We start from the raw sequence: 13,657 nt of genomic DNA on the forward strand, positions 1-13,657 counted from the left end.
AAGACAAGTAACGTTTGTTTTTTTTAAATCAAATTACTTAAGGAATCATGCAGGGAAAGAAATGTTATGGTTCTAAACAAACCTTACGAAATAAAACCATGTAGGCCATTGTGTCAACTACTGTACATCTGTAAATATTTAAGCAGTTTAATTGCAGTACAATTGCTATGCTCTGCTCTTTAATTGAAAAGAGTGTGTAGTATTTGCTGATGATTTGCTTTATTGTTGTGCAGTTTTTCTTAACTGTGCTTTGAGGTGGTCTTATAAAGCCTGTGAAAGCCTTGGAAGTAATTAGAATTAATAATACTAGTGGTTTAATTTTAAGTTGTTAAGGATCTATGGAATCTCCATAAGGGAGTCAGGAAACAATGGATGAAGAAACATTTCTTGTGTCATGTGTACAGTATATGTGCTGTTCCTTCCTTGCCTCAGTAACCTCAGCTGTTGAGTTTCCTCTGCTGAAATGAGGCTAATATGTCCTGATCTTTATGGTGGTTAGCCTATGTCATATTCGGTTTTGTACGATCATTTCTGAACGGAGACTGCCATGCCGTAACGTGAGCTTGGAACTGAGAAAGATGAGACTCCTAGGGAACTAAGGATTGAAAGACTGTTATGCCTTTAACACCTGTGCCAAGTATTTCCCCTCTTTGGATAATTAATTAAGGTCTGTCACCAGCACCACAAGCCTTTAAGGCTGGTATCCTATTGATAATGCATGGGTCCATCAGACCCTGCAGGGCCTCTCAGTCCTGACAAATGAATGTCTCTTTAGCTCTGTTGGGTGGCAGGCTTGTCGGCGGCTCCCACTCAGCCCTGACATGTGCATGTTTCTGAAGAGTACCTGTGGGAACACAGGCGGATGGAATCTCTCCGAGAGCCGCAGCCATCAGCTTATTATTGGCCAGGATCGATAAACCACATTCCAGCACGTTCGTTAGCTGTTGCATAATTCAGAAGGACCCCAGCTTCTAAACTGCTCCTGTCAACACATTCCAGTGTGCTGTAGTTTGGAAAAGCAGCAGAATCTGTGACATTTTTTGTCAATATAATACAGCATAGGACAACTGGATTAAAATGGTTGAAATGAATAATTATTCAGAGTCATATTTAGCAAACTGTAAACACAGCTTCAGTATGCTCTGTACATGGAATCTGATGCATGCATTTTTTTTATTGTCATTGTCTAGATTTGAACATTGCTAATGCAGTATGTATTGAAGTCCAATAGCACAGTATACAAACAGGAGTAAAACCTATATACAAAAGTAAATGACAAAAACTGCAAAAGAATTGTATAAAGTAACTTCCTGACTATCCGTTTCCTAGCACGCTCTTTTGCTTGGTCGTACTTGGAGCTTTCATGGGCTGGACAGTGATTCTTTGCAGCATTATCAAATTTGTGAAGTGACATGAAAGGGAAGACACACATCAACAGCAAATCGGATTACGGTGGCATTGTTATAGGGCAGTGTGAGAGTGAAATGTGGCTTTGAGAGAGAGCCGTCTTTTAAGGAGAAAAGCTGGGTAAAATGGGACACACTTGGGATGACTGAAGAATTGGCCAAGGGGAGTGGGCTATTCCATACAGAACCTTTCCTATATGCAGCTCTGCCTCGTGTGTAATCCCTCTCCTTGTGTAGGACAGTTATTCAGTTATCTCAGGTGTGTCTCATTTAACCCAGGCTTTCTTCTCAATGGGTGGCGTGCAGCATATTTCAACATTCAAACAAGCAAATCAAAGAACTGCACAACTCCCCTTCCGTGGTTTGGACGTAGTCAGAGATGCACTGCGGTGAGGACAACACGAGAGCAGTGCTGACTATTCACTTTAAGAGCAGAGCACTGGACAGGTCTGCAGCCTTATTGAAACGAAGAGTGAGAAATCGTGAGGACATTCGGCAACTGGGTGGTTGTTTTTTCCTAAAATGTTTAACTCTAAATGAGGGGATACAAATAACTATATTTTTATGCCACATAACAAATCATACTGTATATACATAAAACTAGGTTTCTAGGTAAGAGTTTATTGTGGTGTTGCATGGTAAAAGTAAATCACAGAATGGAACTTTATGATAAAGCGTGTTTGAAACTGTGAAAATGTATGGCGTTGGTGTACTGAACTTTCAGAATCCCTTCAGTAAACATTCAAAAGGGCAATGAAAATACAGATCAGTATATTGACTCAGAGAATATATTTATTTTTAAAGGCCATGATCAATGAACAGCGGTAGTCAGTCATGCTTCCACAAGTAGTTAAATTACATTGAATTTTTGAAAAAATACTGGATACATGGGAGCATGGAGGTGCCAGCGTTTGTCTCTGTTTGAGGTGGTTTCTCTGTCTTCAGGTAAGCGATGGGAGTCTGACAGTCCTGTCCATCAGCCGGGAGGACCGTGGAGCCTATACATGTCGGGCTTACAGTATTCAAGGAGAGGCCATCCACACGACACGCCTGCTTGTCCAAGGTAACTTTGCGCCCAGCCGACATTTTCTGTCTTTACCCAGACTGCTCTAGTCTAGTAACATTAGCATAGGATCATGAGACACATACTACTGTATGTAACTACCACTCCATCCCTCATTGACTGGTAGTTACAGTACATGACTTATAGTTGCGGCCAGCTGGCATTCCTCTGGGCGCTGTCTTATGGTACTGATTCAAGCCTGCGTGACTAATTGAGACCTCTCACTCCAGGCAGCAGTCTGTCAAGGTCAGGTTGTGTTTACTGTGTTCTGCGGGTGGACAGTCTCTTTTTTGGGGGGGGCTGCTTGTGCTGTTCTTGGCTTAAATTTGTTACCACAACACAATTAATAATCACAGAATTCAAGGGATTTGAACAGTTGGTATTATTGACTTTGGGGTTCTGAAATACTTTAAATTGATTCAACTGAGATATAGACCTCTTGAGCCCAAGGTTGCACTTCTTCACAAGGCTGCTCTGAGAACTGTCAGGACTTAAATGGTATCTACAGCTCCTGGAAAATGCTAGAGCAATTATTTTTCTAAATTAACATGTTTTATGACACACAGTATACAATTTCTGTTACGAATTTGTATTAAAAGATTATTTGTTTCTAGGATTCTAGTGATATGGATGTGTCACATCACATTGAACATAGCTTTTTTCTGTGAACGATTATACTGGCTATTTTATTAACCTTACTTAACAACATAGCTGCAGGAAATAATCCAGTAACAAAATGTATTGTAGTTTTTCCATTCACCAGATGCTCTGATTGTTCACTCTCTCTTCTGTTTGACCTTATCTTAGTGATGTGGATGTGATATGCAGAAACAGCAAATGTGTTATTTTAAGTTGGTGTGGATCTTCTCACAGCTGTTTGCAGTCTTTCTGTGCCAGTCAGTACCTCCAGCTATGCATATACACAGCTCTGCCACCCTCTCCCTCTCAAATGTGAATGTTCAGTCTGTACATAATATATATGTGCAGGATTCCAGTGGCGGGATTTTCAAATCAAATACGTTTTTACAGATCATTCCTTCCACATATAAAATTACTTGTATACAGTCCTCTCAGTCCCTCAGTCCATGTACTCCAATAACTTGTGGCTTTCACCTTCAAGGTACAATTCACTGGAGTGAAACTACTGTATTGTGGGTTGACTGGAGACAGCTCTTGATTCGGTTTTACAATTGTGGAGAGATAAGCTGCAGCAGTACCAGTTGACACTATCTCTCTCAATGCCTGGCAGCTCTTACTTTCAACCCTCTGTGCATGAATGACTCTGGGCATGTGAGTAACTCTCTCTTTCACACACATACAGTACATGCATTCCCTTTGACTGTTGCTTTGCACTAGATTGAACATTGAACCGACGTTTCATGCATAATTGGTCAAAAGAAGGATAGGAATCACCAGCTTGATTCAAAATCCATGATGGCTGGCTGTCACGTCTATGAGTGAGATCTATAGTAGTGGCTCTCATGAAAGGGAAGACTGGCAGAAACTGCTCATAATGTGATTTAAATTGTGGTAGGACATGATGAAGACATAATGGCCCATGAACCAAAGCGCTTGGTGTTGCTGTGTGTACTGCACCTTATTGTACCATCATGAATGCCATGACATTGCTTTAGCCACTGCTTTGTTTGCACCAAGCAAACTAGGGCCATTCACAAGTGAGTGATTCAAAACACATCAGCAGTGGAAGCAGGTCACAGGTCAGGATTTGGCGTTCATAAAGCATTCACGGGGCAGTAACATGGGTGACCCCCTTGAAACCTATGACGACTATAGAACAAATTCAAGTGCCAATTTTCCTTGCATGAATTTTTGCACATCTCACATGTATATGATTGAGCCCCTCATCTGCATTGCATATATTTTAGGGTGCATGAATGTTGCACAGTGGCATCTTAAGTGGAAGATATGGGCTTGCATTTGGCCTCCTCTGCTCCTCCAGAAGACTTGATTATGTGTGTAATAAGTCAGGACCCTTTTCTCTTTGATCATTCTCTGTGATCTCACGAGCTGTTTGGTTCAGGAGGGTCCTTAGGGCTTCCTTGGGGACCCCAATCTAAAACAAAACCAAGCTGTAATGCTCTGCACTTGCGTAAGCAAAGCTGAAGACAGATCCAATGGCAGGTAAGTTGCAAATTGCAGTGCAGAGCAATGAAGCCGGCTTGCACAATCTGCGGGAGTCAAAGGAAGTGGGCAGAGTTCGGGTCCGCGAAAACTAACAAAGGCACCGAAGGAGATCCAAGGACAAAAACTAAGGGTACCGGCAAAAGTAAAAAAAAAACAGAACAATTTGAGTGAAAAGCGAAAGGGGGAAATCTAAAAAGAGAAGAGAAAACACACAAAAATCCAAAACCAAGAAGCGCATAAGAAAAACACAGAAGCGAGGTAGGACACACTTAGACTGATCACCATAATATCACAAATGCATTGAAGTGGGATTGATTTCTGCCCATATGTTGTTGTCACGGTAACAGCCTGATTGTCAGGTCCGACAGAGGCTGTGGTGTTCTGAGGTTGTTTATCTAGATTTCGGCGCAAGCCTGCATTATACGAGCATCAGCTAGACGAACACCGAGTGCGCCATTCCCCTAGCTGGAGTTTTTAGCAGCTGCTCTTCCCAAACAGAAGGGGATGAGCGCAGCACCTGTTCACAAGCAGAAAAACCTCCGGAGAAGAGAAGAAAGTCTTACATTTGCTATGAAAATTCCACAACAATGAAGGTGTCAGTCTGCAAGAGAAAGGGGAAATTTTCCAGCTTTTTAGCCAGTGGGCATGATAGAACACCTTGTTAAACAAACGATTGATTTATGTATTGCCTAGAGGAAGACTTTAACCGGGCCAGCCAATAGAAAGAGTGAATAGGCATCAGTGGGATCAGGGTGTATCAATCACTTTTAATCACAGGGACCTTGTGAGTGTCACCCCCTCCGCACCACACACACACACATATACATTGAGACTCTTGAAAATGACAAATTACCATACACACATAGACATAACATTCTGCCCTGCCTTGTTCTCCATCAGCAGTTAGACGTATAGTCTTCTTGGGTCATAAGCTGGGAAAACAAGGCATAAGTCTGCAATATACATGACTCATTGTCTGTTTAAACATTGGATGCTCACAGGTACCTTCTGTCCTTTCCTCTTTGAGAATTATGAATAAATCAGTTCAGTGAGCAAGCCAGATACCTTCATAAAAGGAAGATATTTATATAGTGCAGAAAAGTACGAGTGAATAGAAACAGTCCTGTAAAGAATGAAGACAGGTATTCAGCTTAATGCATCAGGCATGTTCCAAAACAGCCCTAAACATTCTGTCCCAAAAAAAAAGATTTCACTAAAGCTTTCTTTCTGTAGCCTGTATAGATGGTTCTTCTTAAGTACTATAAATTAAAAAAAAATACTGTCACAGTATAGCCACATAAGGAGAGTTGGGTTAGAACTCTACTTTTGACCTCTTTAGAAGTAATTGCTTGTATATACCTGTAGGTGCATTAAAAATGTCTCAGACATCTTCAGTGATATTTGGTCCCAGAACAGAGGATTTTTTTGGGTTTCTACTAGCACAAAGACTTCAGGAGTAGTACTAGAAAGGTAGTCTGGGTGCTTCTCTATTTTGGGGCTGGTACATTTATTTTTCTTAATTTTCATTCATCCACAGTGACTTTCAGTTGCATCTTCTTAAGATGCAAAGGGTGCATATAACTAGCGGGGGGGAAAAACAAAACAATAAAACCCCTAAAGCAGTAAACTGATTGTAAAATTGTACTATAACACCGTGTGAAATCCTGTGGATGACACTATCTAGCTGACTAACACATGAGGTCAATACCATTCAAACTATTCTATCAGGTTCTAATGGATAAACAACATTTGCAATTTTTGTTTTGTGAACAAAATCGTGTTTTCACGAAAGGAAAGCTACTTGATCAAATACAAGTTGCTTTCACCACCATTGCTAGCTATCGTTGGTTGTGAATAGAACAGTCTGGAGTGCTAGGTTTAATGGTTTAAGTTGTTAGCTTCTTTAGTCCATTAGAATTCCATGGTACTCTGAAAAACTAACAAACCAGGGGAGTCCTGACTAATCATTAATAGATAAAAATGCACTACTTTCCTCAGAAAATCTGGTTCAAAAACACATGCCAAAGAACCATAGGAACTTCTGTAAATGCTGATATGTATTTAAACACTACAGTATAACATCTGTTCTTTCTCTTCACTGAAACAGTGGATTTGTTTAGTTAATTTTGCAATGAACGGTTGTACTAATTAACCATTTCAGATTTTGTCCCCAGGATAAGCAATATTATAAACTCTCTTAGCAAGTTAAACAAGAGAGCATTGATGCAGTTTGTCCAGGATGTCAAAGTAAATAAGTTTCAGCTCATTCTTCTGGTTATGCCTAGCTAAACAATTAGCACTACTTCTTATGTCTCAGTGATTGATGGAGTAGATTGTGTTCAATCAGTGAACCAAATTTTAGAGTTATAAATGCTCTATAGTTTATAGTCTCTTATAGTTATTGTTAGGAGTGTTTCTTTTCAAAGGTATTTCGATAGACAATCTTTGTCTAAGACAAAAAACAGTGTTCCTGCAATTCTGAGTTAGACATACAATTTCTGGCAGTAATATTTAAAGAAGGTGATAGCGTAGTTTCAGTTCACTGCAGAGGTTTACTATTTAAATGGTAATTCTAAGACACTTCTTTTCCCTGCTGGAGATGTATGTGATTTGCACCTTTGTGGTTTCTGATTAAAGGAGGTCATTTGTTGAAAGTTAACTATTGTAATTTTAAATGATTTGTACGAACATTCATTTTTGTGAATAAGTATCAGTTTTTTTCATTTTAACTATGGGTGGGTATTAAATAATTGTAAATATATATATTCTTTTTGGTCACTGATCTGATGTATTGCTGTAATTCTAAGCACTTGGAAACAAGTTTCCAAATTGATAAAATATTGCAGAAATAGTTTCCGCCAAGCATGTTACTCAAGAAGCTCTCTCTTTGCTTTTTTTCCCCAGGACCTCCATTTATCGTGTCACCACCTGAGAACATTACTGTAAACATATCCCAGGATGCCCTGTTCACCTGTCAAGCAGAAGCATACCCTGGCAACCTGACATACATCTGGTTTCAGGAGGAAGAAAATGTCTTCTTCAAGAAGTAAAGTTATGATCGGGTTCACATTTGTGTTATTATGCCTTGCCTAGCTGTTGAAGAATGACCTTTTTAGAGGAATGAAGGGGATAAATCAAACGTTGATTTTATGTCTTCAGAGAATGACACATAACTTGCAGTAATTGATAGATGAAGCAGCAGTCAACAGGGTAGGAATGCACACACTAAAACAAATTAGGAACAGCAGGCACTGTCAAACCGCAGTGCTCCCATTGCATTCCTATTGTAATGTGTTGGGGGGATATAATTAAAAAATAAGACAAATCAAGTTGAAAATGAAATATGGGGTCCTTAACCCAGCTTGCAAATCAAGCAAATAAGGATTAATAATAATTACGCCCCTTACAGTCGGTGAAGAATAAGCATTACACAACACTCAGGCACAGCTTATACAGATAATACAGTAATATCAGGCAGCAAACGTATGCAGGACCTCTATTTTCATGGGGGGTAAGTATAATTTTATAGTTCTGTTCTATTATAATAGTATAGTCCCTCAATTATAATATGCTGTTATAATTATGGTTAAGGCTGGTTGACTAAAGATTTCTCTTTTTTCAAATTTGGGATTAACAATACTTATTACCCACTCAAATTGGATTTGCCGTAAAAATTTCGTTTTTAAGATTCAGCTTTTTCAGCAGGGACACCCACAATCACACAGCTGGCAGAACCACCTACTAAACTATTCGTTATTTGACACTTTGTATGCAGCATTGATTGGAAGGCAGGCATAACTCTCTCTGTAATCACCCTAAGCTGACAAATGGTCGTGGGCACATTTTGGGCTGGAACCTTTCCTGACCTTCCACTTCATTTCCAGATGTTATAGTATAGAATTGTTACAGAAATTACTGACAGCGGTATTGCAGCTTAGTACATGTTTATACCTAGCAACATTGTAATATATGACAATGTTATGCAGCAGGATGGACTAAAATTGCTTTAAATTGTAAAATTTAATGAGAAAGCCTATGCCCAGTAGTTTTAATTAAGATTAAAATCTAAGTATGCGATATATCACCTTTCATTTCTAATAAAATAGATTTCCCCTGTTGCCTTTTTAAATGGATAATCTACATCATAACAATTAAAATGCTGAAATAAACCAAGCAAATAATGTCACTTATAAGGCATAATCGTAATCTCTGAACACCAAATAAAATGATTTCGCTCTAAAGACACATGCAATGGATTGCCACATGCACTCCCTGACAGAACTCCCCAAAAATTCAGATTTCTTTCCCCAAATAATTGTGTCTTCTGGAATTCTAAATATAGTAGTTTAAAGTTTAAAGCTTTTAAATTTTTATATACTGTATTTTTTAATAAAATGTTGCAGCATTGAAAGTTGCACATGGAAATATATAGTGCATGGTCTGCTAAAACATTTTTTTAGTTTTTTTTGTGAATGTGTCTGAGATGCTGTCATGTTACAGGATTGATCACAAAGATTATGCTTTACTGTATTTGATAGAACCATACAAGTAATGTTTTTGTACAGGTTTTTCCCCAAACTATCAAGTATACCGCTCTGGCAGAAAATGTAATATTTTTAGGAACTGGTCTCCAACAGACTGTAAACAGATTCAAATCTTCTTTTGCAATATGACTAAATCCCATGGTGAGACGGCTAGTTTGTGCAGGCGCTTTTGTGATCCTGGCTAAGCAATTGCATGCTTGTATCTAGTGTGTACAAAGCAGGTTGTTTCTTCCTGACATGAATATCTTGTGACACTGTGCTTGTGTCATCACACGCTTCACTGGCACGGATTATCAAAAATATAGCCAAGAGCTGCATCAGGTTTCTCCATGCGTACTGCACTGACTCCTTAGAAAGGGATCTTTTTTGCTCCTTGAGAACTAAAGCATTTTAAACAGAGGCTGCCAGCAGGTGTAGAAATGCAGTATGGGAGTGTGGGAGGCTGGTGACCACTTCTCGGGAGAGTTCAGATATAAGAGCATGAAAGTGAACCTGTAGCGTTCCTTAGAATGATTTTATTTGATAGTACTGTAACATGTTGTTGTTACGAGTCCAGTGTTAAGAATTAATTAGTTTAAAGCACTATATAAGTGTAAGGATAATTTATCTATCTGTTAATTAATGAATGATTCCTTGCGCTTTTGTGGACACACGACTCAAAGCTCTTTACAGGGAAGGGGGACTCCCCTCCACCACCATCTGGATGATGCGCTGGCAGCCAAAGTGCGCCAGTACGCTCCTCAAACACCAGCTATCAGTGGGGAGGAGAGCAGAGTGATGAAGCCAGTTCATAGATGTGGATTATTAGGAGGCCATGACTGGTAAAGGCCAGGAGGAAATTTGGCCAGGACACCGGGGTGACACCCCTACTCTTTTGGAGAAGTGACCTGGGATTTTTAATGACCATAGAGAGCTCGGTTTTACATCTCATTGAAAGGATGGTACCGTTTAAAAGTATAGTGTTCCCATCACTATACTGGGGCATTAGGACCCACACAGACGGGTCTCCCATACAGGTACAGCCAGGCTCACACTCGCTTATCTTCAGTGGGTTACTAGTCGAGAGTTGCAGGGTGATATAGCTGCTGGCTATAAAAACAGTACGAGTGGAAAAAAAGGAGATGTACCTTCAAGGAGGCAGAATATGGTTAAGTTGTAGGGATTCACTGATTTTTACTGATAATGCAAAGATTAAGGACTAATGTGGAATCTATTGTACCAGAATTCTTAGACTCTAAGGCATTTGATCTTTGATCTGTAAATTCACCTTTCATTTTGTAGGCTTTTTTTTAATGCTGATGTGATTGCTTTATATACATCAATCATATAAATCAGAGCTTTCATTTATATTTTCAGTAAACAGAAAACCATGCAGAACTGGATTGTTATAGGCACTTTTTTGTGCTGTTTATGGATACAGGAAATCTACAGTACTCTTATTTGAAAATATATTTATATATAATAGATTTTGACAGTCCAAAAAGATGTAAAACTATGGAAAAACTGATTTTTATTATTTTACTTTGAAGTCATCTGAAAGTAAGCACCTCTAGCAACACCAATCATTTCTCACTCAGACACACCCCCTATTTCCCTCATTCTGTTTTCACATCAGTTTGTAAGCAACACAGTGCTCTCTAGTGCCACGTCTTAAAAACTACATTTAATGCTTCCGTTGTTGAAGCTTATTTTAAAGAGAATACTACTTTTTTGCTACTCTAAATAGGTCGTAAATATTTTCAAGAGCAAAAATAATGAATGCTGTTTTATTTCATTGCTTCTTGGCCTGGTTGTGATGGTAACTAATGGTCACTAGTGTAAAATCATTTCCATTTTTTGGTTTAATCTTCGCCAAACAAGTCCGTGACCCCTGGAGTCAGCCAACCAGCAGTAAGACTCTCCCGAGTCTGTCTCTCCTTGTTCGATTATCTGCTAGATCTCATTAAGCCAGTCATGCAGATTGGGCTCTTGTGTTACAATTTCAAAAATGCTCTCATGGAGGAAGATTTAAAAAATAGCAGGCAATAACCTATGTGATGGGCATTCAAAATACACAAACCAGCATTGTAAATTTGCTGCTCTATAAAATAGTGTTGTTTCAGGCTGTAGAGATACCAGTTACAAAATCTTATTTTGTGCTTTGTGTTTTTTGAGAACATCCATTTCCAAATTGAACTGCTATCTTTGGTTTAAGGAAGTGTATGAAAGTGATTGTTTTGATGGACACTCATGCAAAGATTCTTTCAAACCACCCAATACACAGTGTACACAGCAGAGTGGATCTAAATGTGGTCAGTTTTGTTAGCCTGGTTTTATTAATTTTTTATTTTTTTGTCTCCCCAGTGACTTGAAGCTCAGAGTGCGGATTTTGATTGATGGAACCCTCATCATCTTTCGAGTGAAGCCCGAGGATTCTGGGAAGTATACCTGCATTCCCAGCAACAGCTTGGGCCGCTCGCCCTCTGCTTCAGCCTACCTGACGGTACAGTGTGAGTATTGAACCGACTGCTGAAGTCAAAGTGAAACAAGAAAACAGAGTGAATACAAAGGCCCTCCCCATCAAAATGAGCATCCCTGGTAAAACTGGGAAATTGCATGCAACTGGGCCGCAGTTTTGATGTGACTTTTGCACAGATAGCAAAAGTTTCAATTTAGCTAATAAGCATAGAAACATAAAGAAGGTAATCTAGTTTCTTAATTTGCTAGAAGAGTAGCTAACCAATCTGAGCATCCCATTTCATTGGCCTAGCAGCTGTGAAACATGGTTTTTCCAAAAAATAGGTTATTCCAAACTCCCACATTTGTGAAACACGTGTGTTTACACGTTTATGTAAAGAAAACAGGTAAACTTTCTCAGGTTTTAAGGCACCTTTGAGTAGTTTCCGCTTGATTGGATCGCGTTTCGCTGTTGAGTCTGAAGAAGTCCATTTGGTTGACTGTGTCAAAGCCTTTTTAGACGTCTCTGTTCAAGATTCCCAGCATTCACTTCTTTTTTCCCGTCAAAGTAGCCCATTCATTGCTTCCTCCGTTCCAGTTTTGGTGTGCTAAGTAATTGACACTCATTTTAAAATGGCACAGAAAAGGTCTTGACCACTTCAACGAGAAGAGCTTTCACATTTGGCACGTACATCAATCACAGTAATTGTACACTCCAATTACAGTTCTCAGATTTTCTTATTGGTTTTTTAGAACAACATTTGTGTATTGTCTGTGTTTAAGCAAATTTCAAGAATTTTTTTAATGATGTGTAGTGAGAGAAAAAAAATTATAATATAAGAAATAAAATACTAGAAAGAATGTTGTCCTTTTTCCAGACAATGCAAGATGTAAAACATTCCTTGTCTGCTTCAAGAATTAGCAACTCAGTATCTGGTCTTCCATTGACTGCAATGAAATACATTCTACAGTAATCCATTGTAACCTGCGAGCCGAAAAATAATTAATAGCTCAGTCATTTTAACCATTCCTGATCAATCTGTGGAATTCCACAGTTCATCCTTGGAGAATGATGTTAGAAAATAATAATAGTAATTAAGAGTTCCTTAATCATTTGATTAAAACAATTTTTTTCCCATTTTGCTGTATATTTTGTTTTTCTCCAAAAAGGTAGAAAAACCTCCACAACACACATGTACGGTATACTGTACTGTATATTACTTCAGAAACCTTCATTTCAATTTTTAAAGCTCACCCCTTTTTATTTGCTAAAGAGATTATATAAACAGGAATAAAATGACATTGTGTTTGAATTACTTTGTATGAAGGGGTTTGACCTTTTAGTATTGTTCTAGGACATTTCTGTCTCTCTTCTGGAAGGAACTGTCAAATCCAAAATTTCTGGCTAGTTGCTTCGTAATAGAGGAGAGGTTACTTAAGTCTCTGAGCCAATTTAGCCCTTGAATTGTGTGTGAAAATGCCCATTAGAGCCATTTGTGATTGTGGTCAAGTGATCAAGATGTGATTTCACACATTTGCAATCTGATGGTTCACACTCCCATGAGTCACTGAGTGGAAATGAAACGATGACCTTGAGCCTTTTAGTAATCTGGTCAGTATTTTTCCCTCAGGTTTTACTTCTGCTATTTAAAACATCGATGCAGTTTCATTTTTCATTGAAAGCTGGATGTGATTTGATGTAAAACCAGGACCTTTTTCTTATTTGCTGCTGTTGTTTCATTCCTGGACACTATACCGTGGTTTTCACTTTTGAAATCAATGGCTTTCAGTGCTTTTAAGCTGAAACTTCAATGATGTGTCACAGTACTTTATGGATATTATGGACAAGTATGGATCTTTGATGGTGTGGTTTCTTTTTCTACTCAAGTTTAATGCTAAAATTAAAATTATTAGGTTTATCTCAGACAGAATTGTAAGATAACCATTGTGAGTTGGAAATTTGAAAAGTTTGAAATTATTTATGAGAACTGAATATTAAGCCGCTTGGGATTGTTTTTCTAATGTGAGGATGAATGTCTGGTATGCTGCCAGTAGTGAATTTA

At 38.6% G+C, this 13,657-nt stretch overlaps 1 protein-coding gene and 1 long non-coding RNA gene across 8 annotated transcripts in view; one reads left to right on the forward strand and one right to left on the reverse strand.

The window, feature by feature from the left end:
* LOC148641048 (uncharacterized) overlaps positions 1 to 13,657 on the reverse strand; it is a 637,701-nt gene that overhangs the window by 297,775 nt on the left and 326,269 nt on the right. The window lies entirely within an intron of this gene.
* The window catches only part of igsf9bb (immunoglobulin superfamily, member 9Bb), a 160,663-nt gene that overhangs the window by 84,034 nt on the left and 62,972 nt on the right, over positions 1 to 13,657 (forward strand). For all 6 annotated transcript variants that reach the window (XM_088620172.1, XM_088620174.1, XM_088620173.1 and 3 more), the window contains exons 5-7: positions 2,352 to 2,469; positions 7,519 to 7,660; positions 11,502 to 11,647. In XM_088620172.1, coding sequence (XP_088476298.1) covers positions 2,352 to 2,469; positions 7,519 to 7,660; positions 11,502 to 11,647 — 406 coding nt within the window. The remainder of the gene's footprint in view (positions 1 to 2,351; positions 2,470 to 7,518; positions 7,661 to 11,501; positions 11,648 to 13,657) is intronic.

This window comes from Lepisosteus platostomus, chromosome 25 (assembly GCF_059453375.1).
Source record: "Lepisosteus platostomus isolate fLepPlt1 chromosome 25, fLepPlt1.hap1, whole genome shotgun sequence".
Classification (NCBI taxonomy): Eukaryota; Metazoa; Chordata; class Actinopteri; order Semionotiformes; family Lepisosteidae; genus Lepisosteus; species Lepisosteus platostomus.